General features: G+C 38.6%; 2 protein-coding genes across 2 annotated transcripts; both read right to left on the bottom strand.

Moving 5' to 3' along the window:
- Window positions 1–2,369: 2,369 nt before the first annotated feature.
- On the bottom strand, window positions 2,370–10,614 carry vsig10l (V-set and immunoglobulin domain containing 10 like). The gene is made up of 12 exons (XM_042490315.2): window positions 10,321–10,614; window positions 9,719–10,048; window positions 7,800–8,072; window positions 7,448–7,711; window positions 6,832–7,074; window positions 6,430–6,708; window positions 4,618–4,710; window positions 3,854–4,078; window positions 3,636–3,755; window positions 3,477–3,517; window positions 2,898–2,984; window positions 2,370–2,815 (listed from the first exon to the last, which is right to left on the bottom strand). Exons 1-12 carry the CDS (start codon window positions 10,391–10,393, stop codon window positions 2,741–2,743), a joined length of 2,103 nt encoding a protein of 700 aa, XP_042346249.2. The 5' UTR covers window positions 10,394–10,614; the 3' UTR covers window positions 2,370–2,740.
- Window positions 10,615–12,168: 1,554 nt separating this feature from the next.
- Window positions 12,169–19,509, bottom strand: etfb (electron transfer flavoprotein subunit beta). Its single transcript, XM_042490916.2, has 7 exons — window positions 19,352–19,509; window positions 17,293–17,451; window positions 16,458–16,616; window positions 15,784–15,846; window positions 14,497–14,655; window positions 14,066–14,281; window positions 12,169–12,824 (listed from the first exon to the last, which is right to left on the bottom strand). Exons 1-6 carry the CDS (start codon window positions 19,403–19,405, stop codon window positions 14,111–14,113), a joined length of 765 nt encoding a protein of 254 aa, XP_042346850.2. The 5' UTR covers window positions 19,406–19,509; the 3' UTR covers window positions 12,169–12,824; window positions 14,066–14,110.
- Window positions 19,510–20,218: the final 709 nt, after the last annotated feature.

Raw genomic sequence — 20,218 nt, forward strand, 5'->3', positions numbered from 1 at the left:
CAGTAAGAAAACATTTGCACCAAACTCAACCGCTGTCTTGTCCAGAGAGACATAGAGTGCTGAAGTGTAACTAAGGTAAATGATCTTGCACCCATGGTCAACATTTCTGTCTGACAGACACTTCAAATGCAATGTTACACTCCGCCCATTTAGTAGAAGCACTTCTCCATTTCATCATGATAAGGGCTTTTTTCTCTCTCAAAGCGTAAGGTGAACACTAGCAGCTAAAGACCGGGATCTGATGAGTCATTTTGTTCTGCAGTTTTTACATATGATGCAGAAAAGACCTTTGTCAGAAAATATTCAAAACCTTTTATCATTTAGTTTGTCAATAGTGTTGATTCCTGTATAATTCTTATAATAAGATATAAACTGATCAGTTTGGAACTCATAGCAGTTTGGGTTTTTTTTTTTTTTTTGAGTCCTGTGTTTTAAATTCTTAATGGTGCAGCTTTAGACCATGATGTGGCTACTTTTAATTTAGTTGGTATAATTATATTACTATGAGTAATAGTCAATCACATTAAAGAGAAATGAAATCAAAAATAGAGCTGCAGACCGACAAAGGCAGTCCCTGTAACATTTTCAACTCTCATTGTGGTTATTATGATATATATTTATTGACTTATTTCCAAGTTCTTTTGCACTACCAGCTGTTCTAAATTTTTAATGTGATGAGATGGCTTTAGCACTGAAAAATAGCACCATCTGCTGCACAGATATATACACACCTATCAAAAACATCAGATCACCATGATGGAAACATCTGACAGCTACTGCGATTTGTGTTTCCTCACAACAGAAGACACATCAGGGTGACCGTAACACTGACTCACAGTTCACAACGAGTTCTGTTTCCTGGGTGGCATGCTGCTCTCCTCAGTATGCAACCCGACCTTAAAGCCTGCCACCTTTCCATGATCCTAAACATAGGCAATAAACATACTCATTGAGAGCTGCAGTTGGGAAGGTTACTTTAGAAATGTAATACGTTATAGATTACTTTTTTCCTAAAAATGTAATGAGTATAAAGCTTTTTTAAATTACTTCAAAGTTAAATAGCACTCTGCATTTAATGATTACTTTTTTGACATGTTTAAAACTGAACAATTAAGTCCATAAGTGTTGCTCAAATTCGTCCCCACAGCTTTGCCAATCCACATTGCCATATGCCAAAAGAAGACATTCCTGCATGGCAAAAAGATGCAAAACAACAGCATGGGCATTATATTCTAAGCTTTCTATGAGAAATATTCTGGTCCAACCCCTTTGTAATCAACATTATTATTAGTAATTGTAATTTGATTCCTTTTTTCTAAATGATGAATGGATTACAGTTAAGTTTATTTTGTAATTTAATGTGGCCTATATAACTCTGTAACATGTAACTAATTACCTCCAAACACTGGAGAGGGGCATCACTTACCATTTTCCTCCGTTGTGCTGTTAAACCACTATTTCAGCTTTGTAGCCTCCCAAAGGAGAGAGAGGGAGGGAGGGAGGGCGTGAGGGGTAGGAGCATCTTATCTTGTAGGTAAACCTGACAGCACCTCCCTCTGTGGGCTTCTGACCAACTGGCACATCATTTCTATTCCTGTATAAAACAGGCCTGCACAAGAATAATTTATGGATCATCATAGGTGCCAATGTTAGAGAAAAGTATTGCCAAAAGGATTTCAAGGACTTTCCTTGAGAGGATTTTCCTTGTATGCCCTGGCTTGAATTGATATTCTTTGCAAACTGATCACACTAGGTCAGAGGCTTGAGAAAGATCATTCAAATATGTGCTGTGCTGAGCCTCTTTGAGCTTAGTAGTAGTAAAGAATAAGAAGTAGCTAAGAATACAGACACCAAAGAATGAGGGGTGATCCAACAAAACCTTGTCAAATCAGTCAGGTACCTGGCTCTGCAGAGTAACTCTTTACGTCAGCTTCCACCACATCACTGCAAACTGAAAGAAAGCAGATCAAAGTGCAAGAAAATGAAAGAGAATGATAGGGAATAACACAGACACACAGTATGAGGATTATGAGCACAACAGCATATTACATCCCAGGAGAAAAAAAAACAGACCTGACATCCATATAAATGCTTCATCTTGTTATCCACTTCACTAATAGCAGCTGAACACTGTCACAAACTATGTTTGCAAACGCAACAAAAATAGTTATTAAGAAAGTATTTTGGCATGAGAGAGAAAAATTTAAATGACAAGAAGTGAGACACTCTGGGAAAGTCATTTTCTGTTCCATAGAGGAAGCATAAACACAGTGAAGGCTACTAATTACTCCTGCAATGTGTTGAAGTGTAAACATTTTCTGAAGTCTTCACATTAAACTCTATTTATAATTCAATAATAACATAAGAAATAAGATTGCTGTGGCAGTTTCTTTCTCTTGGCAGTTACATTTCTGAGGGCACCATGGAAACACTTAAGCTGTCCTTTATGAGCAGCCAAATAAATTTACAGGCATTGCTTATACTTTGATTTATTATGAATAAATTAACTTAGAGAATGATAAAGTTTGAAATTGATGATTATACAGGAAACTGGTACAAATGTCCATTTTCACTTAAATAAATTTATAACAGATATATATTTCAGATAAAATAATGATACATAGAAAAATATCATACATTAATATATAACATAAAAAGTAAAACATGCTATACAAAATAAAATATATAAAATATAATAATGCATAATGCATAAAATATGCATTAAAGGACAAATTGAAGTTTAGACAGTTGTAGCAACTCTGACAGGCGCTGGAGGGACAAAAGTTGGGAGAGCCACCGATCTTTCAGAGGGAGTCTGAAAGAAAACAAGCCAATTCATTTATAAATTAACAAAAGAAGCAATGCTCCACTTAGAGGTGTTTTATTAGAAAGTCTACCTGCTGTAATCTGTTGTAATCGGGGAGAGACTTCAGCCCTCCTGTCAGCAGGTTATGGGGAGTTGCTTCTATTTGGGTTGTTATCGCCTGTGGGTGAAAAGAACAAAGCTAAACAACCAGCCAAAACAACAGATGCACCACTGTTTCTGAGGAGGGATATGGGAAGTATAGTAAGTATTTTATATTCCATAAGGTTCTAAGCCACCATAACTAAGCAGGCTATTTTTTACATAGGCTTGTTTTCCTACAAAAAGTAATGCATCAAAGTAGTATATCTCTCATGCATTTTGAAAGGCTGTGGATCACGTGACCAATGGGCTGATGAAAGAAAGGAAGGAAGATGTCTCAAGAAGCACGTTGGGGTGATGGATGGGTCACAAAAAAATGAACTTTCCCTTGAACTTTGAGTGATATTTAAGATACGTCCTTGCCATCTCTCTTTTTCTAATGCATGCAACTGTTCATTAGGGGCGTAATGTAATTAGCAGAGCATTTATTCTTAGGATACAGTATGGATCTACCATTTCTGGATTACACTGAAATAACAACTAATCTGTTGGTCAGTCAAGTGTATCTAACCTTCTCAACAGCTCTGGATGCTGGATATCTTGTCTGCCGACCTATAAAACAGAGAAAAGTCAAATATTTACCACAGAATATAATACCAAGAAAAAGAAAAAAGAAAGAGTCATCATGTTAAAAGACTTGATTCAGACTTTTTGCTAAACAAACCCCTACTTTTGTTCTTGTTCCAGTAGACACAAAAGTAGATGAAGCTTCCCAGCAGGACTAGAAAGAGAAGGCTGCAAGGGATTCCTGCTGCGATGCCAGCAATGGCAGATCCACTCAGACCGTCACCTAGCATCACAAGGACAAGCAGTAAGCAATGATTTCACTGCTGTTGCACCATCACTGAGCCTGTGATAAGAAGTGAAATGCTTTAACATGAGCAATACCTGGACCAATTCTGTGGACTTCAGATGGCTCTCCTTCAGTCATAAGAGCTTTGGGGATGACCCGAAACCTGTATGTCTGGTGGGGATCGAGGACAAAGATGTCTGCACTCCTGGCAGAGCCAGGCTTCTGCTGGATGCTGTGAAATCTGTCTGAGCTGCCTCTGGTGTTGGTGCCATTACGATTTTTGCTCAGGAGGTCTGGTCCTTTCATTTGGATGTCAAACCCTTTGTAAAAGCACAAGCATTTTTGTTTTATATGATATAACACCAGCATCGGGAGCAATCAATAACTAAAGCATAAACCACAGACCACAGCAGGGTCACACTATAAAACAGCAACACAAGAATATTTTGGGAGTTTTGCAAATCTAAAGCTACCATCTAACCATGACCCATTTAATGGTACCATAGGTCTATATTTAATTGATCAATGTTACGGGCATTTTTCAATAGGAAAATCTGGCCTTCACTATGTACATTCAAACTGCCAGAGAAGACAAAACAGAAACTGACATTTGCTTTTTGTTGTACTTTTGTTCTTAAAATATTATTTCCTAAAACAGAGTGCTGCTCAGCTCAAGGCTTCACGTTAACACAATATTTACACCCCTATCTTCTGTGCTGGGTTTCTGTTTACAACAGCGTGGTGTTCTGCTGAGATGTACAAATTCACAACAAGAAGGTTAAGATTTGTGTGTGATGTTTAAAGATATTCTTGTGAGAAATAAATCATCCTACCTTCCAAGAGTACATTACTGCATTACCTGTAACAACAGAGGTGGGCGGGACCTCCCAAGTCAATGTGACGATGGTTCCATCGGGATTTGGGAACAAACTGAAATCTGTTATCATGGGTCCTGGAAAGAGAGGGATTGTGAGCGAGAAGGAGATCAAAAGAGGACAGGAGAGGAGGGGGTGAGGGGATACCAAGACTGGGGAGCTTTGTTTAAAGGGAAAGAGCAGTCTCAAGTTTTACTTAGCTCTCTGTCTAAGGGCCCATTGTTTCCTTTTTCTCTGGTAATGCAAGTGCTCCAAATGAGAAGAAGGCACAACCCAAATGGCAAAATAAATGTTGGCATTGTACATGTCTGCAAACCACGGATATGTTACATTTACAAGTTATGTTGAAACTTTATGTTCTAACAACGCTGGGGTTAAGATTTGGTTACATTAGGCACAAAAAAACTCAGTTATGGTTAGGAAAAGATCATGATTTTGCCTAAAATGCCTAGTTTTGGGGGAAACAATCCACACTAGAAAAACAGAGATGTCTTGGTAAAAGAACATGTGTTTTTCATGCTGCTATTTTGGCACGAAATGCAGGAATATCTTGAGAGAAACAACCTCTTTTCGTGGCACTATCCCCGTTGGGTACACGGCACGTGTCACTAAAAAGCTGCTGGAAACCATGCAATGACTCACTAATAAAAAAACAGCTGTGTTGTTGGCCTAAATCAGTGGTCTGCAGCCTGACAGGCATCATGCCTAGCCGTCACGCCATCCACCACCCCTCCCACCTCAAGATGACAAAGTCAGTTGATATGCTATATCACTTTAGAAAAGTTGATACATATAAAACATGCAAATATAATGTTTTTGATGTTTGCAGAAACACACAATGCCAACATTTTCCTCAGTTAACTGGCCTGAGGAGGCAACAGAACGCTTACAATGTTTAAAAATGAATGACTTTAGATTCATCGTTATCACTGCTGTGAGGCTGTGAGGGGAAAAAACATAAATATCAATTTAACAATGTCAATATATGTTTCTGCTGTGAAAGTTAATGTTTTGTATTACATATGGAAATATTAATTAATATAAAAATTAAAAGTCCTCACTCTGATATAGGGCTGCAGCAAACTTTTTTTAAAAATATTTTATTATTTTCTGAGAACTATTCTAATTAATTAAATAATTTAAAGTTTGGCCAAAAAGATGTCAGAAAATAGTCAAAAATGTCCTTGCAACTGTCTAAAGCCAAAAGTGACGTATTATAATTGTTATTATGTAGCTATGCTTGACAGCCCAGCACCCAAAAATATACAGGTATACGCTGCTAATAATGCAAGAAATCAGTACAACTGAGAAGCTGAAATGAGGGATTTTTAGTTATTTTTCTAAAAATGACTTTTTTTTTATTATCAAAACAGTTGCAGATTAATTTTCTGTTGATCTACAAAGTCACTGACTGACTGCTTCAGCTTACTCTGAAGAATGGCCCCATTAAGGGTGTCAGATTACTGATGCATTCATTTACAAGCAGCCTTTTAGTGTTTCAGCTGGTTCATGGGAGACTAAATGTCATGTAGTTTATATACCACCAAATAGTTTAACCTGCAGTTTAAAAAGTGTCACCATAAACTACCTTTATGTTTCACATATAAATGCTTCATGTAGAAAGTAATTAGAAATTCTCTAAGTAAAATAGGAGGTAAATTATTAGCAGTACAGCACAAGTTGCAGGACAAGTGCCTTAAAACTGTATTGGATGACAGTACTCGAGTATTTGGTGACTTTACACCACAGCTTGATGCTGACAGGCAACCAACAAACCACGAACAGCAGCACGTCACCTTTTAAGTGAATTTCCCTCCTCTGGCTGCCCAGTGGGTTGCGACATGTACAGGTATAGTTTTGGGAGATTAAGTTGCTGACGTTGTAATCCCGAATCTGGAGCTGTGTGTTGTCATTGCTGATCTGGTATGTTGTCTTCCTGGTGACAGCCTCGCTGCCTTTGAACCATGAAACCACAGCCTTTGGCGAGGCCTCGCTGACACAGCGGATAGTGACCACTATTTTGCCCTCAGAGTCAACTGTGATTCTCACAGCCGGCAGGAACTTCACGGGACTACCTGGGGAAGATAAGGTTCTTGTTAGTGTTTGGCTACTGACAACACTAATGCACACACACAAAGTTTTATTTTATGGAACGACAGCTTAATGTCTTGATAATTCACTAAAAATCTGAAACTTACTTGCAGTAATATTGCAGTTATTCTCTTCAATTGGGTGATATGCAGTGCACGTGACAGTTTTCTCATTGAGTTCATCGAAGGCGGTGAGCGTCAGGCTGAAGTTCCCTGCTCCACTGCTGGTATTGCTCAGTGCTGGGAACGAAAGCTGGGCCAGTGGAGTTCCCCCCGACCACAGACAGTGGTACTGCAGGTCGACATTATTCACCGACCGCACAGAGCACACCGGTTTGCCTGATGGCCTCTCTGTGCAGAGATAAAATTGATCAGACATGGTTAAAATAAACCAAGCGTATTGGGTGAGAACCATGTATTTACAAAACTTTCAGAGAGCTAGGCAAAGTTAAAGTTATTCAGCATGTTTATACAAAAGGTCTTACAGTTGCAAAAATGGTAGTTCTACAAAAAAAATATTGATGATTTTAAATCAATAAACATGATTTTAGGTCAAGTTATATCAATTTAAAACTGTCTTCTGTCTTCCCTGGTGTAACTACATCATCATACTTTCTAAAACATATTGAGGACACTTTTAAAAAAATTCTGTAAATTGGGGACCTGCAAAATGCGAAATCCCATCACATGCATAAAAAGCACAATTCAGGCTTTTTTCACGTACCATAAACATTTATAAGAATGCTGTTTTGACTCTGTTTGTTAGTCTCCTCATTGAGCAGCATGCATGTGTAAATGCCTCCTTGACTGGTCTGTACATGTGTTAGATTTAGCCCTCCTTCACGGGAATCAAGGGTCTGACCACCAAAGACCCACTTTACAGTCGGTTGTGGGAATCCCTCCGCCTGGCAGGAGATGCTCAGAGAGTCTCCTGATACGTAGAAAGACCGAGCTGGACGGGCCTCAAGCATGGGCTCATCTGGTCCGTCTGTAACAGACCACAAAGAAAAGAGAGTTATGAGAAAATGAGTGAATACCAGCAGAGCTTCTAGAAAGACATAAATTATTGATCTTACACAGCACGGTGACGTTTATGTGAGCTGTCACACTGCTGAAAGGGTTCGTCAGTGACACCGTGTACTGTCCTGCGTCCCTTCGGTTTGGCCTGAGGATCACAACGCTGCTTTTCTCCACAGAGTAGTGTGAGTTGGATTTTATCTCTGTGCCATTGAAGAACCACGACTGTTGCTCGACCACTCCTTGCAGCATGCTGTATTGAAGGGTGAACAGTTCAGTTCCCTCTATGGCAAAAGCAGGCCGTGAGGTCAGAACCACATTCTGGATTATTTCTGTAAAAGAAAAGGTAAAGGGATGGAAAAACTGGTGGATGAAGTACTTCTGTCACCACAGTTATCAACTTTTTTCCTGTTTTCCTTTCAAATCAGGCCCACAGGAAGTTTGGCATCCGGCTTTGATGAACGGATATAGGTGCAGCTTGCCTGGTGAGACCATCTTAATGACGTGAGTTGAACATTGTGTTTTAATCTCTGTATCAGTCTGGACTCTCTGCTGGGCCAAACACTTTCTGGATTACATTCCAGTCAGACCAATCAGGGATACGGACCATAGTTGACAGCATAAGCAGCCAATGAGGGACGGCGTTGTAGCTGAAGACGTGATAAACAGGACGCTGCTTTCAAAACAGTAATAGTGCTCCTTGCTGTTGGAGCTGCCCAATTTAACCATAATAAACACAGCAATAAGTGAAGTTAATTCAGTAATAGCCTTGTTAACAGTTAAACCAAAACAAGAGCATGCACTCGTGGAGTTTTTGGAGGAAAAGACTTTTTCATTGTTTTCTGAATGGATTTGGCAAAAGCTTAATGTACTAACTAGCTCTGTCGGTGATAAAGAAGATGCTTATTGTTGTTGTGCTAATCGAGGACCAGACAGGCTACGAGAGACTGCAAAGCTGGGGATAACATCCATGCACATCGCTGTTCACAATGCTTTAGACGCACAACAGGGACGCTGCCAGCTGGTATTCTGCAGTCTAGAGGCACTTGGCGGCTGAATCAGAAATGATGAAATATGCTGGCACCACATTGCGAAAACCTTATAAGAATTGTTGTTGATGAGGAACATGCCACATAGAAATGGTAAATATTAATAAATTGTACTTTTAGACTGTTACTGACAGTGTATTTGTGCAGTAGAGGAGCAGACGCTGGTGCTAACATCAGGATTGGCCGCAGGAGTTTCTCTGTCAAGGTGAGCGCTCCCGCCCACTTAAAGTGTTTGGGGGTGGCAACAAGTCCAGACTGATACAGAGAGCCAAACACAACATTGAGCTCACATCATCAGGAAAGTTGACCCATAGACACATACACCCAGAAGCCGCATTGACTGTGTCAGCCCACTGCAGCGATGTGCCAGCGAGGCCGCCATATAAAGTCTGACAAACCTGTAAACAAACAGACTTGGCCTGTCAAGATAACTAGTTTTCGTCGATGATATTTTGTCCCAGAAATATTTGGGATACATGATATTATTGTCATTTTATCACCATTCCATGCCACTGATATTCTAGCATAATAATGCAAGTACACCCCTTCAAACAGCAATGGACTTTTAAATCTTGACAATAAATCAGACACTGGACCTGGAAGGTGAAAAAAATATTAAAATATCCTAAATAAACAAAACATATATAACACACATAAACAAAAAGGCAATATCATATTTTATGTGGACATGAACTTGATAATTTTTGCTGACTGTAATTAATATGACAGGCCTGCCAACCACTAACTTCATCAAGCCCCAGAGACACTTCCGGTCTGTGCAATTCAGACAAATGTGGTTCAACAAATCTCGATCACAAAGTTGGCAGATACGCTGACAAAATATGTGTGAAAGCATCAGAAGTGTAGAAAGTTCAGGTTAATATCATTCACAGCAAATCTCCAAAATCAGAATTTAGCCAAGTACTCACCAAATACTGTCAGATTGAAAGAAGTAAAGGATTTTCCCAGGCCAGACTTGGTCATTTCAATGGTGTAGTTGCTGCTATAGTCGAGAGGCACATTGACTAAGGTAAGGGATCCATTTGGCTCAATTCTAAGCACCTCTCTTCTGTTTTCGGCTACGTCTGGGGGAGCAGCAGAGTTAATAGTCCATGTGATGACAGGTAAATCTTCCATAAACCAGGTAACTGCTGGGTCAGGGGCGCCACTGAAGGACACAGCCAGAGTCACATTGTTGCCAGCCAAAGCATTCACCACAGTGGAGCCAACAGGAGAGACCAATAGTTCACAGTATGCACCTGTCAAAAGAGGAAATTTTCATCTCTTATTTCACAAAATCTTTGTTGCAATTTACAGTGATGGCACGTGAATACCGTATACTTATACTGTGTGTCTGTTCCTTTAAGAATGAAGACAAATATTAAAGAAATACAAAATATTAGCAACAGGAACAAATCAAAGCCCATTTCCTAAGTTGCCCTGCATGACAGACTTTTTTTTTCTGGAAATTGTCGAAGAACAAGAAAAGCAAACTTGAAAATCAAAATCTGGAATTCAGTTTTTATCTTACCTTGAAGGGTAAAGCTGAGTAAAATGGCCAGTAAAAATGCGCTTAATCTCCCGCATCCATCCGACCACGACATTTTAATTAAAACAGGACGACAGTCGACTACCTCACAAGTTTAAGGGTACCCGAAAATCTTTGTTAGGCTGATTTTGGAGTGAAAATCCGAGCACATAAAAACAGAAGCGTCCTGTGTGAACTCCTGTGTTCTCGAGCTGGAGCTGACAGCGGGGCGCGTGCGAGTCTCACCTGTACTGAGTCAAAGCTGATTGTGCACGTGAGGCCACACCCCTCATCTGATTTCACATAACAGTGCCTACTTTATGTCTGTTTAATTAAGAAGCCAGCGTTATTTTTGATATAAGGTGTCTGCTTTAAATATGCCGAGGTAAGTGTCTACAGTGATTTAATTTCTAAATGTAACGAACTGGGTCAGCTATGGTCCATTTTGGTACAGAGACTTAGAAAATCTAACATATTTTGAGATAAATGTAGCCAGTTGGTACAATATTTTCAGTAAAATAACACTGGCATCGTCATTCCCACTACCATATGACATTTCCATCACAATAAACAAAGTTAGAAAAACTCGTGTTGGCTTGCCACTGTCCATTTTAGTATTAGCATAAAATATAGCCTGTCACACACACACACATATATATATATATATACATATATATATATATTTACTATTTGTACATTCAAATGAAATATAATATGCTTGGAAAGCTCCCTCTCTGGAACTAACTGTCCTCCAGCCATCTGCTCCCCTGTCACGTCACTATTGCTGTGCTCACTAAGTACAAAAACTAAAATAAAAAACTCCCATAATTTATATTGTGTATAGTGAAGTGGAAATGACAGCAAATCCAAGGGACAGGAGTACTTTTTATGAAAAAAAAATAAAAAATTAAATGGGTATTTACGGATTATATGCATTTGAAAATATTGGATTAATATTAAATTTAAAATTTAATAAATAAAAATGAAATAAAACACTGGTATATGTTTTGTTTTTCCTATTTCTAACAGGCACACAAAAATCCCATTAGTTGAAGAATCACCCAACTACAATGCACACTCCGTCTTACTGGTACTCTTACCACCACAAATAGTAACGAGAGAAGGTAAATATGGCCTGTTTAATGGCCCGCATATGATCTCTTTTAGATTCAGGTGCCAGTTTATCAGGTACTTTCCTTCTTTCTATGTGTACGACTACAATACAATATTCCTTCAGATGTAGAGGCCTAAAGTAATTAATAATGAACAGACAACCTATTAAATCTATAAATTAAAAAAAATGCTGGGATGACATCAAAATGCCCTAAAATAACATTTTATTATGATAATCATTTTAAAAAATGTAAATAATAACTTTTGAATATAGAAGACTCCATTTTCAAAGACGTTACAATGGTTCATTTTTATGATCATTTTGGAGGCTGTCGTTTGTGGCACTTGTGTCTCTAACCGCGTGTATCAGGCTAAAAAAAAGAAACACTGCTCAGTGTAGTGCAATATGATTCATCAGCACAACAAACTGCAGCTTCTAAAATGAAATACTGAACATTATAACCTTTATGATTCCTGGCAAGATTTTGACAAAATCAGCCAGGTGTACCTAATAAAGTGGAAACTTAGTGTTGCTGCTTCATTCAGTGTAACATGGTGTAAAAACTGGTTTAGCATGCTATCTGCTAAGAACACTGCTTCAGAAATAACACTATAAATCCACTAGGGTGACACTTTTGATCTAATATATCCCCCTTTTCAACACAATTTGTTACCCATTTGAAGGTTTTAACATTGTCAGTTTCAAACCAAAATAAATTCTATAGGAACAGTCACAGGTGTATTTCGATATGAAAAAGACTGGCTGCTTTATTGTCATGGTAATGTTCTGTACAATCAACAGAAAAATGAGGCGCTTACGGTAAAAGTCAGATGTACGATCATCTTTCCTTGCTCATACTGAGAGACACCGTCAACACAGTCCTGAAACCCAGTTATAATTAAACAATCTATACAAATTACCAGCAGACTCTGCATTAATCTTGAGGGACATAATTATCTCAGCATGTTTGGGTCCATATTTACATTTATCATTTACAAAACCTGCACCTCTTAACATGTGGGACTGTGGACACAAGATTAAACAGCTGAGTCAAGTAAGTGTTGGTGAAATGCATCGTACTGATGGTGTACAGTGTCAGATAAACAGCAGCATGAATTATAGCCTCTGGGTTCCAATGATTGCATTGAGACTGCCTGTCTAAAGTCAGATCAGTAGTCTATAATACAGATGAATGTAAGTTAAAATGCATGTAAAAGACAAGATGATCCTTTTTGGGGTTGTTCGCTGCAGGACAGTGTGTCTCAGTACGCCTGTCAGTACCTCCATGTATATCCTCAGGAGTCACAGTCTCAAACAGAGGGATTAGACCCAAACATAAGCTATTCCTGCCGGTGTGCTTATGCAGTACAGTCCAGTTATTCATTAGAGAGTCCTGCAAGGAGAGAAGAGAGTGTAGATAGATATGCAATTCAAGAGTAGCAATTTAAATATTTTATCAGATTAGCTTCCATCACCACAGGCGCATAATACTCTTCATCAAAGCAATTAATTTGGATTTTTTTTTTAACAATGAAGGGATGGTGATATTAATCATCATTAATATTTATCACAAGATGACTTTGCTGCATGCATACACAGGTTGAAAATGTGTTCAGAATCAAGAGGTAGATATAGGTTTATCAAGAGTTACGCAGTTTTGGTATAAATTAATTATTTATTTTCCCACTAATTATTCATTAATGATTTCCTGCGGACTTTACCAGAAAACTAAAATAAAGTGAAACTTGGCCCACCTAATAACATAGAAATATTATGAATACTTAAAGGTACATTTCACCCCAAAATCAAAAACTCATCGTTCCCTCTGACCTGTAATGCTATTTATTAATCTAGATTATTTGGTGTGAGTTTTGAAGTGTTGGCGATATCGGCTATATAATGGCACTAGATAGCTACCTGTAAAACACTCGACAGCAATGTCTCTTTCCAGAAATAATGATCCTGTTACTCAAAATAATCCACAGACCTTGTTCCATGTTGGAACTATTCATACCAAAACAATAGACTGATAAATAGTGCTAAGGGTAAGTAAAAATATGCATTCTCGATTTGGGGTGAATTGTCCCTTTAATTTTTGTTATATAAAAATGATTTTCCCCCAAATTATGCAATTTATAGGTTGTAACTATCACATCTCATCTAATATCACTGGCCGACATGGCTTAGAGGTAAGGACGATAAGTAACTGTCCCCCTAATTTCCTGTTGTCTCTCTACTGTAAAAAAAAAAAAAAAAAAAAAAAGGCATTTAAATGCCTCCCCAAAGCTATTTTGATAATCAGTTCACATTTTAAGCAAAAACACCAAACATTATCTTATTCCAGCTTCTCTGGTGTGATATTTTTCTGCTCTTTTTAAATGCTATGTCATTGTAGTGGACTTTTTCCAAACAGCTTATAGACAATTAAATGGACTTTATTCTTCACCAGTGAATTGTTGATTAAAACAATTGTTGGTTGTAGCCCTAGCTGACATTATAAAGTGTATCTTTAGATATTGTTGCAAGTCGTTTCATACTGAATCTGTGGGATCCCTGCTGAAAACATTTATTTAGTGAGTTCTAACAGTCTAGCTTCAGGTCAGGCTCTACACTGGTTGAATCTGTGATACTCACCCTGCTGTCAAGTTGTGAGCTCTCCTGCTTATGTTACTAATGCCTCTATACCCTCCCCGTCTCCTTCAGCTTGCCCACCAGGTCTTCCACTGTCTCCACCTTGACTCCAGCCAGTCTCTGTGGGGGTTCATCCACTCTCAACACCTCCAACCGTGACGTGATGTCCACCCCTAAATCTGCAGGCTTCACGTTAGCTATCTTCTTCTTCTTGGCTTTCTGAAAGTAGGAAAACACAGGAGGAGGGTAAGAAACACAGTCTGTACGACTTAAAACAGTGCCCATGAATCCAACAAAGTGAAGTTTGTATAAAATCAAAATTTTGTGTAGATTTACTCAGCTGGGCACAAATCCAATGTCATTCCTGAAAACAAGGGCATTTCATTTCTTCTTCTTGCCTCTTGTATTTCTGACTACATTTCCCTGCTACCTACCATGATGTTAGGCAGTGTGGCATATCTGGGGGTGTTTAGTCGAAGGTCTGCGGTAACCACTGCTGGTGTGTTGATTTTAATAGTTTCCAGGCCACCGTCAATCTCTCTCACCACTTTAAGCTTGTCGCCTTCCAGTGACACCTCTGATGCAAAGGTACCCTGTGATACGAAGATATAGGACAGATTCATAACACAAAATACACACGGTCATAACGGTCCATCCAGAAAATGTTTCCGAACATCATCATTTCTGACTTCATAATGGCCGTCAAAATAGTTGTGAGGTTATTTGAGTTCATGAGACAGTAAAAGTGCCACATCTGCTGGCTGGACTCTGTAACTACTTGAAATTTCTAATCACATGAATAAATACAAATGTAATGTGTAACCTAACTATAACATTTTAAATATTCCAGTGAGTTTTTAAAACTCAGCTCATTACTGTTAAATGCTATTTTATCCCGCTTCTTTACAAAATGAGGGTTTCTTTAATTCCAGAAGTTTTCATTTCAAAGTTATGTTTCCAAACTTTCCCAGAATGTTTTTTTTATATAACTACCTCAAATAATGTTTTTATATAATAGCTACAACAAGCTGGACAGATGCTGTAGTTTTGGTCTGAATAAGCAGACAAATATTAAGTGTGTGAAGAAAATAAATGGTGTGAGGAAATAATAATGGCCTGAAATAACATTTCATTATGACAACCAGAGAATTAAAAATGTAAATCATTACGTTTAGTATGGAGGACTCCGTTTCCATAGATGTTAAAGTGTTTCATTTCTGTTACTTTGATTGTAACTAATCTAAATATGTTTTGAGAAGAAACTATTGACTGAGAGAGTTTAGGTTGTTGGCTAGCCATAGTAATAACATGTGAATGATATAAAAAATAAATTTTGGTGTAACTTTGGAAATTAGCTGATTAAAACATCTTAATTTCCATTAAATTCTGTGCCTCACACTGCTGACACTGTTCATTATGACATACCTTGTCAACAAAGTGCTCTATCTACTGGCCAGGCAGCGGTACTTCAGCTCGGCTGTCCACACAGCCTCTGACCTGCTCTGCTGGTCTGTGCAGGATCACTGTCGCTCTTACTGACTCAATCTAGTCGCCGCTAACTTTGATAAGGACGTCTGTGCAGCCTGATATCAGCACTGCTATGTCACACATTTGATACTAGGAAAAATGGAAACCGAGGTAATCTAATTTACGGTAATCGCTTGGAGTCAGATTATTTTTTAGATCATAACCGACTGTTCAAACTTCAAGTTCAAACTCACCTGAGGCCAGTCCAGTAAGGCTGCTGTCATCTGGCCGGTCTGATTGCAGTCATCATCGATGGCCTATAAAAGCAACACAATTGATTAAATGAAAGCAACAGTAGAGCAAAACAACCCCATTTTAGTTAATTGAGGTGAAAATAAAAACTAGACTTCAGGTAAAAAAATACTAACTGAAACAATGTTGTTGGCTCACAAAAATAACAACAGAAATATAAAGGATTTTTTTTGTTTTAGTCTTTGTCAATCAGGTTAAATTTGGAAACAAAAAGTATGGGGAGGCACTGTTGCTTGTGTTGATTGAGACTGGGATGTCCACATGACTGTGAGCAGACTGCCCTTATGAAGTGTTGTGTTGTATTTTAATACCTATTCTGAACTTCCTAAATTTTACCCCTGACAAATACCCTCATATTATAACTTTTTTTAAAATTAATACTCTTACTAATAAAAACTAAACTTCAACTAAAAGAATTTAAAAACTAAACTGAAATGAGCAAACCCACTCTGGAAACCAACTGAAGTAAAACTGAACTGGAAACAAAAATTAAAACAAATTTTTAAAAAAAACCCAAACTACAATAACCCCTGTGCATAACTCCATTGTAGTGTGAAAGCGGGAAGTGTGAAATCAATCCCGATCATTATTATTATCATTAATTTATGTATTTTACCTGTTTGCCTAGGATGACGAGTTGAGCGTCCTCCTTTTTGGCCAAAGCGGCCATGATCTTGGAGACCTGCAGGGGTCCCAGGGTTTCATAGTCCTTCCCAGTCACTTCCACATGAATGCCTCTGTCTGCTCCCATGGCAAGGGCAGTACGGATGGTTTCCTGAGTGAGGAACAAATATGCGTATTGGGAGGAACACAAACTTAAACCACAAAAATGTACAGCTTCAATTTTACATCCCATTTATCATCATATCAATAAATGTTACAATGACTTGTTTTATTACATCAGTATGAAATACTTCCTTTCATTCAACATTCAAGACCTGAGGTCCTGGTTACACATCACTGACTGATTTAACTAATCTCGGTTTGTTTACATAAGATTCCAACAACCTATTAAAACAAATAGTAACATAAGTAAATACAGTAAGTAAATTAATGTATGTACAAATGATTGACGGCAATTATTGTATTTTTATAATGTCATCTGCAAAACAGGGAAATGTATCTGAATAAGCAGAGGGATTTTTAGCCAACTGTACTGATTATCAAAGGTAAGTGATTTTGAATTATTATGTTCAAATGTTTATATACCATATGTCCATACTGCAGCATGATTAGATTATTATTATTCCACAATTTCCCCCTGGGGATCAATAAAGTATTTCTGATTCTGGTTATTTAAGATAAAGCTGCAACCTAGTAAAAAGGTGTAACGCAGTGAAACCACTAAAGAGAGTTCCTCCTGAAGTGGGCAACCTGCCACAAGACCCTGAATGACTCCTGGACATTTGTTAACCAGGCAGGGATGCAGAGTCTGTCCCCACCTCACCCACCTGTGCCTGCTGTGGGCCGCAGCTGACAGCCACAACCTCCTTAATGAGCTTCTTCTCCTTCATCTTGACCGCCTCCTCCACTGCGATCTCACAGAAGGGGTTCATTGAGTGCTTTACACCATCCGTCACCACGCTAGTGTTGTCTGGCTTCACACGAATCTGAGGAGGAAGACGGCCGCAGGACAGAGTGAGGTCGCTACAGGAATGACAAACAATCCAGACAGCCGGGACTGTAACGCCAACTGTCAGACACAGTGACAGACTCACACAGGAAATGAGCCAGCCAGCGAGGTGTCTAAAGGTGAAAAGGCAAGACATGTAGTGATGCATATTTTACCAGGCGCCCTGTAGCTGGTAAATATGTTTTCATTCTGGGATGAGCCCTTATCACCTATTTTCCTCTGCGCTGCTTTATGAGTGGAAAATGATAGAGAAGAACTTTGCCTGAGGGTATTTAACACATAATCTGGAAAAAAGGTCTGGTGTTAAGAAGTATACGACTCTGTGGGGTGATACGCCACAAAAGTATGTGGCTACAACAGCCTACACTCTTCTGACAAGACTCTTAAGAAGACTTGGGAACAGACTTGGGATCTTTGCTACAAAGCAGGAAGCACTATTGTCTGTCTACTGGCATTGTGTTCTGTAACTTTAAAGGTCCCATATCATGCTGAATTTAAGGTTCATACTTGTATTTGGGGTTTGTACTAGAACATGTTTACATAGTTTGATTAAAAGAAACCCAAACATATTATTTCCCACATACTGTTTGTGCTGGTACACCTGTATTCACCCTCTGTCTGAAGCGCTCCATTTTTTCGCATGTCTATTTACACATCCTCACAAAAAAAGTCCAGTCTGCTTTTATTGGTCAGCTGTTCCGGGTCTCCCACAGCTACGCTTTCGGTATCTTTACGTCGTCATTGCAGCCGGGAATGACTTTTAACAGCACTGTAGCGGCAGTTTTTACCTTTATAAAGTATAGTTGTGACATCAGAAATGTATGAAAGTCCTGACTGCTTGTTTAAGGTCACACTTTCTGAATACAGACTGTGTGCATTCCTCTGTGGACTGAGCATTTTGATCCTTTCACTGAAGTTAAATAGCACCTATAACTGCTTTATAATTTAAAAAGGATTGGAAATGTGACTTTTACAATATGCAACCTTTAAAATTTCCCTGAAACATGACTGAGGGACCTCGCCAACCATGAAAAAACCAAAAGAACATAAAAGCATCAAGGCAGGGGTGTCTATGTATTTCCAGCCATATGGTGTACCTTTATCATAATAACATAATTATAACCTTTACATATGCAGAATACTCACCGTTTAGTATATTTAGTCTTGCAACAATTAAGCCAGATCAGTGAAACATGATGCTACACCTAAAAATAATCCGTAATTCATAACAATAAATGCCATATCTCAAATTATGATTATTTTAATATGACAGAACAGCATTCATGTCTAATGGCTTATTTTATTTTAATAATCTGCCTGATAAAGTTGAAGAAAGCAACAGATGTGTCAGCAGTGAGCTGCAACACTGCACAGATCCTGCTGAGGGCAGCTGAGGCAGGAGTGCTCCTGCTGGTACATCAAACAGCTGCAAACAGATATTGATTATGGTGTTGTGTGCTCTAAGGACACATTAACCCCACTAAAGGTGCAAAAGTAATGACATAACAATACTTTTGTGACTGCACCGTGCGCTGATAGTAAGGTGAAAACCAGCCAGACGTGAGGTTGCATAACTAGAAAACATCAGCTTTACAGCTGTTCAGGTAACGAGCAAGGAAACCACACATTTGCAGCGTTGCAGACATTGTGCGTTTTTGTAAACGGCCCGTATAAGTTTAGCTACGGTCTGAAAGATTACTGTCATATGTCAAATAATCATAGTTAACTTGGTTGTTTCCTTAGCTCTGGTGCCACAGAGCCTGCTGGCGTGAGCAGGCTAACGTTAGCTAGCAGATCACAGAAAGTCAAGTTAGTAAGCATAAGAAAACGTATTCTAATACACTAATAAAACTGTTAAAACAGTAGAGAGATGTTACCTTAACAGCGTAGTCAATGACACGCTTAACTCCGACGAGGACACGACCAGACATTGTTGCTAAAACGGATTACTATGCAGGAGCAGACAGCTAACGACAGTGTCACCGCAGTGAACCTTCACCCAAGGAGGAGAGGTCGGAATTATTTTAGCGTGACTCCAGGAGAGCGCGCTGAGGGGTCCGCCTCTCGTTTCAGCCAATGAGAAGCTGAGAAAAATGAACGTTCTCTGTGCTGATTGGCTGAGAAGTGTTTGGTGCCGTTGCTAAATTCAACAGTAAAGTCGTGGTTTCAGTGAATGAATGACAACTGAAGTTTATTAAGTATTTTTTGAAAAGGCGTGTTTAATCCCTTTAAATTGCCACCATTTATTCCCTCATTGATCAAAGTGCTCAAAGGGCTCAAACTGAGGGGATCACTAAATCGCCTGTGAATAATGTGGTGCTCATTTTATCTGCGTCATAAACAAAAACGAAGAAGAAACGTTCCGCGTAATGTGTGGCAAAGTTCACGTCAAACAGCAGAGAGAAAGAGTTAAGTGACTTCAACATTATACATGTGAGGCTACAGATAAATAAGACTTGGTAACCTATGATCACATTACATAATTTTTAAGATTCATTTTAGAAGCCTATAGTTAATTTTACGAGTTTCTTGTATGTATGTTAGAACATAATTTTTCCTTGCTCTCATTCTATATAATATCATGTCTGATTTCTTACCCTTAAAGCAGTTGCTTTTTTTGTTTTTACTACCATTATGGCCACTTCAACCTCAGTTTTGACCAGCGTGTTTGCAATTTTGCTTTTGCGTGTATTACAAAGCCTTACACTTTTCTTCTATTTGTCATAATATAAATTCAAATTAAA

The sequence above is a fragment of the Plectropomus leopardus genome, chromosome 11 (assembly GCF_026936395.1).
Source record: "Plectropomus leopardus strain MGB_pleo_1.0 chromosome 11, ASM2693639v1, whole genome shotgun sequence".
In the NCBI taxonomy this organism is placed as follows: domain Eukaryota; kingdom Metazoa; phylum Chordata; class Actinopteri; order Perciformes; family Serranidae; genus Plectropomus; species Plectropomus leopardus.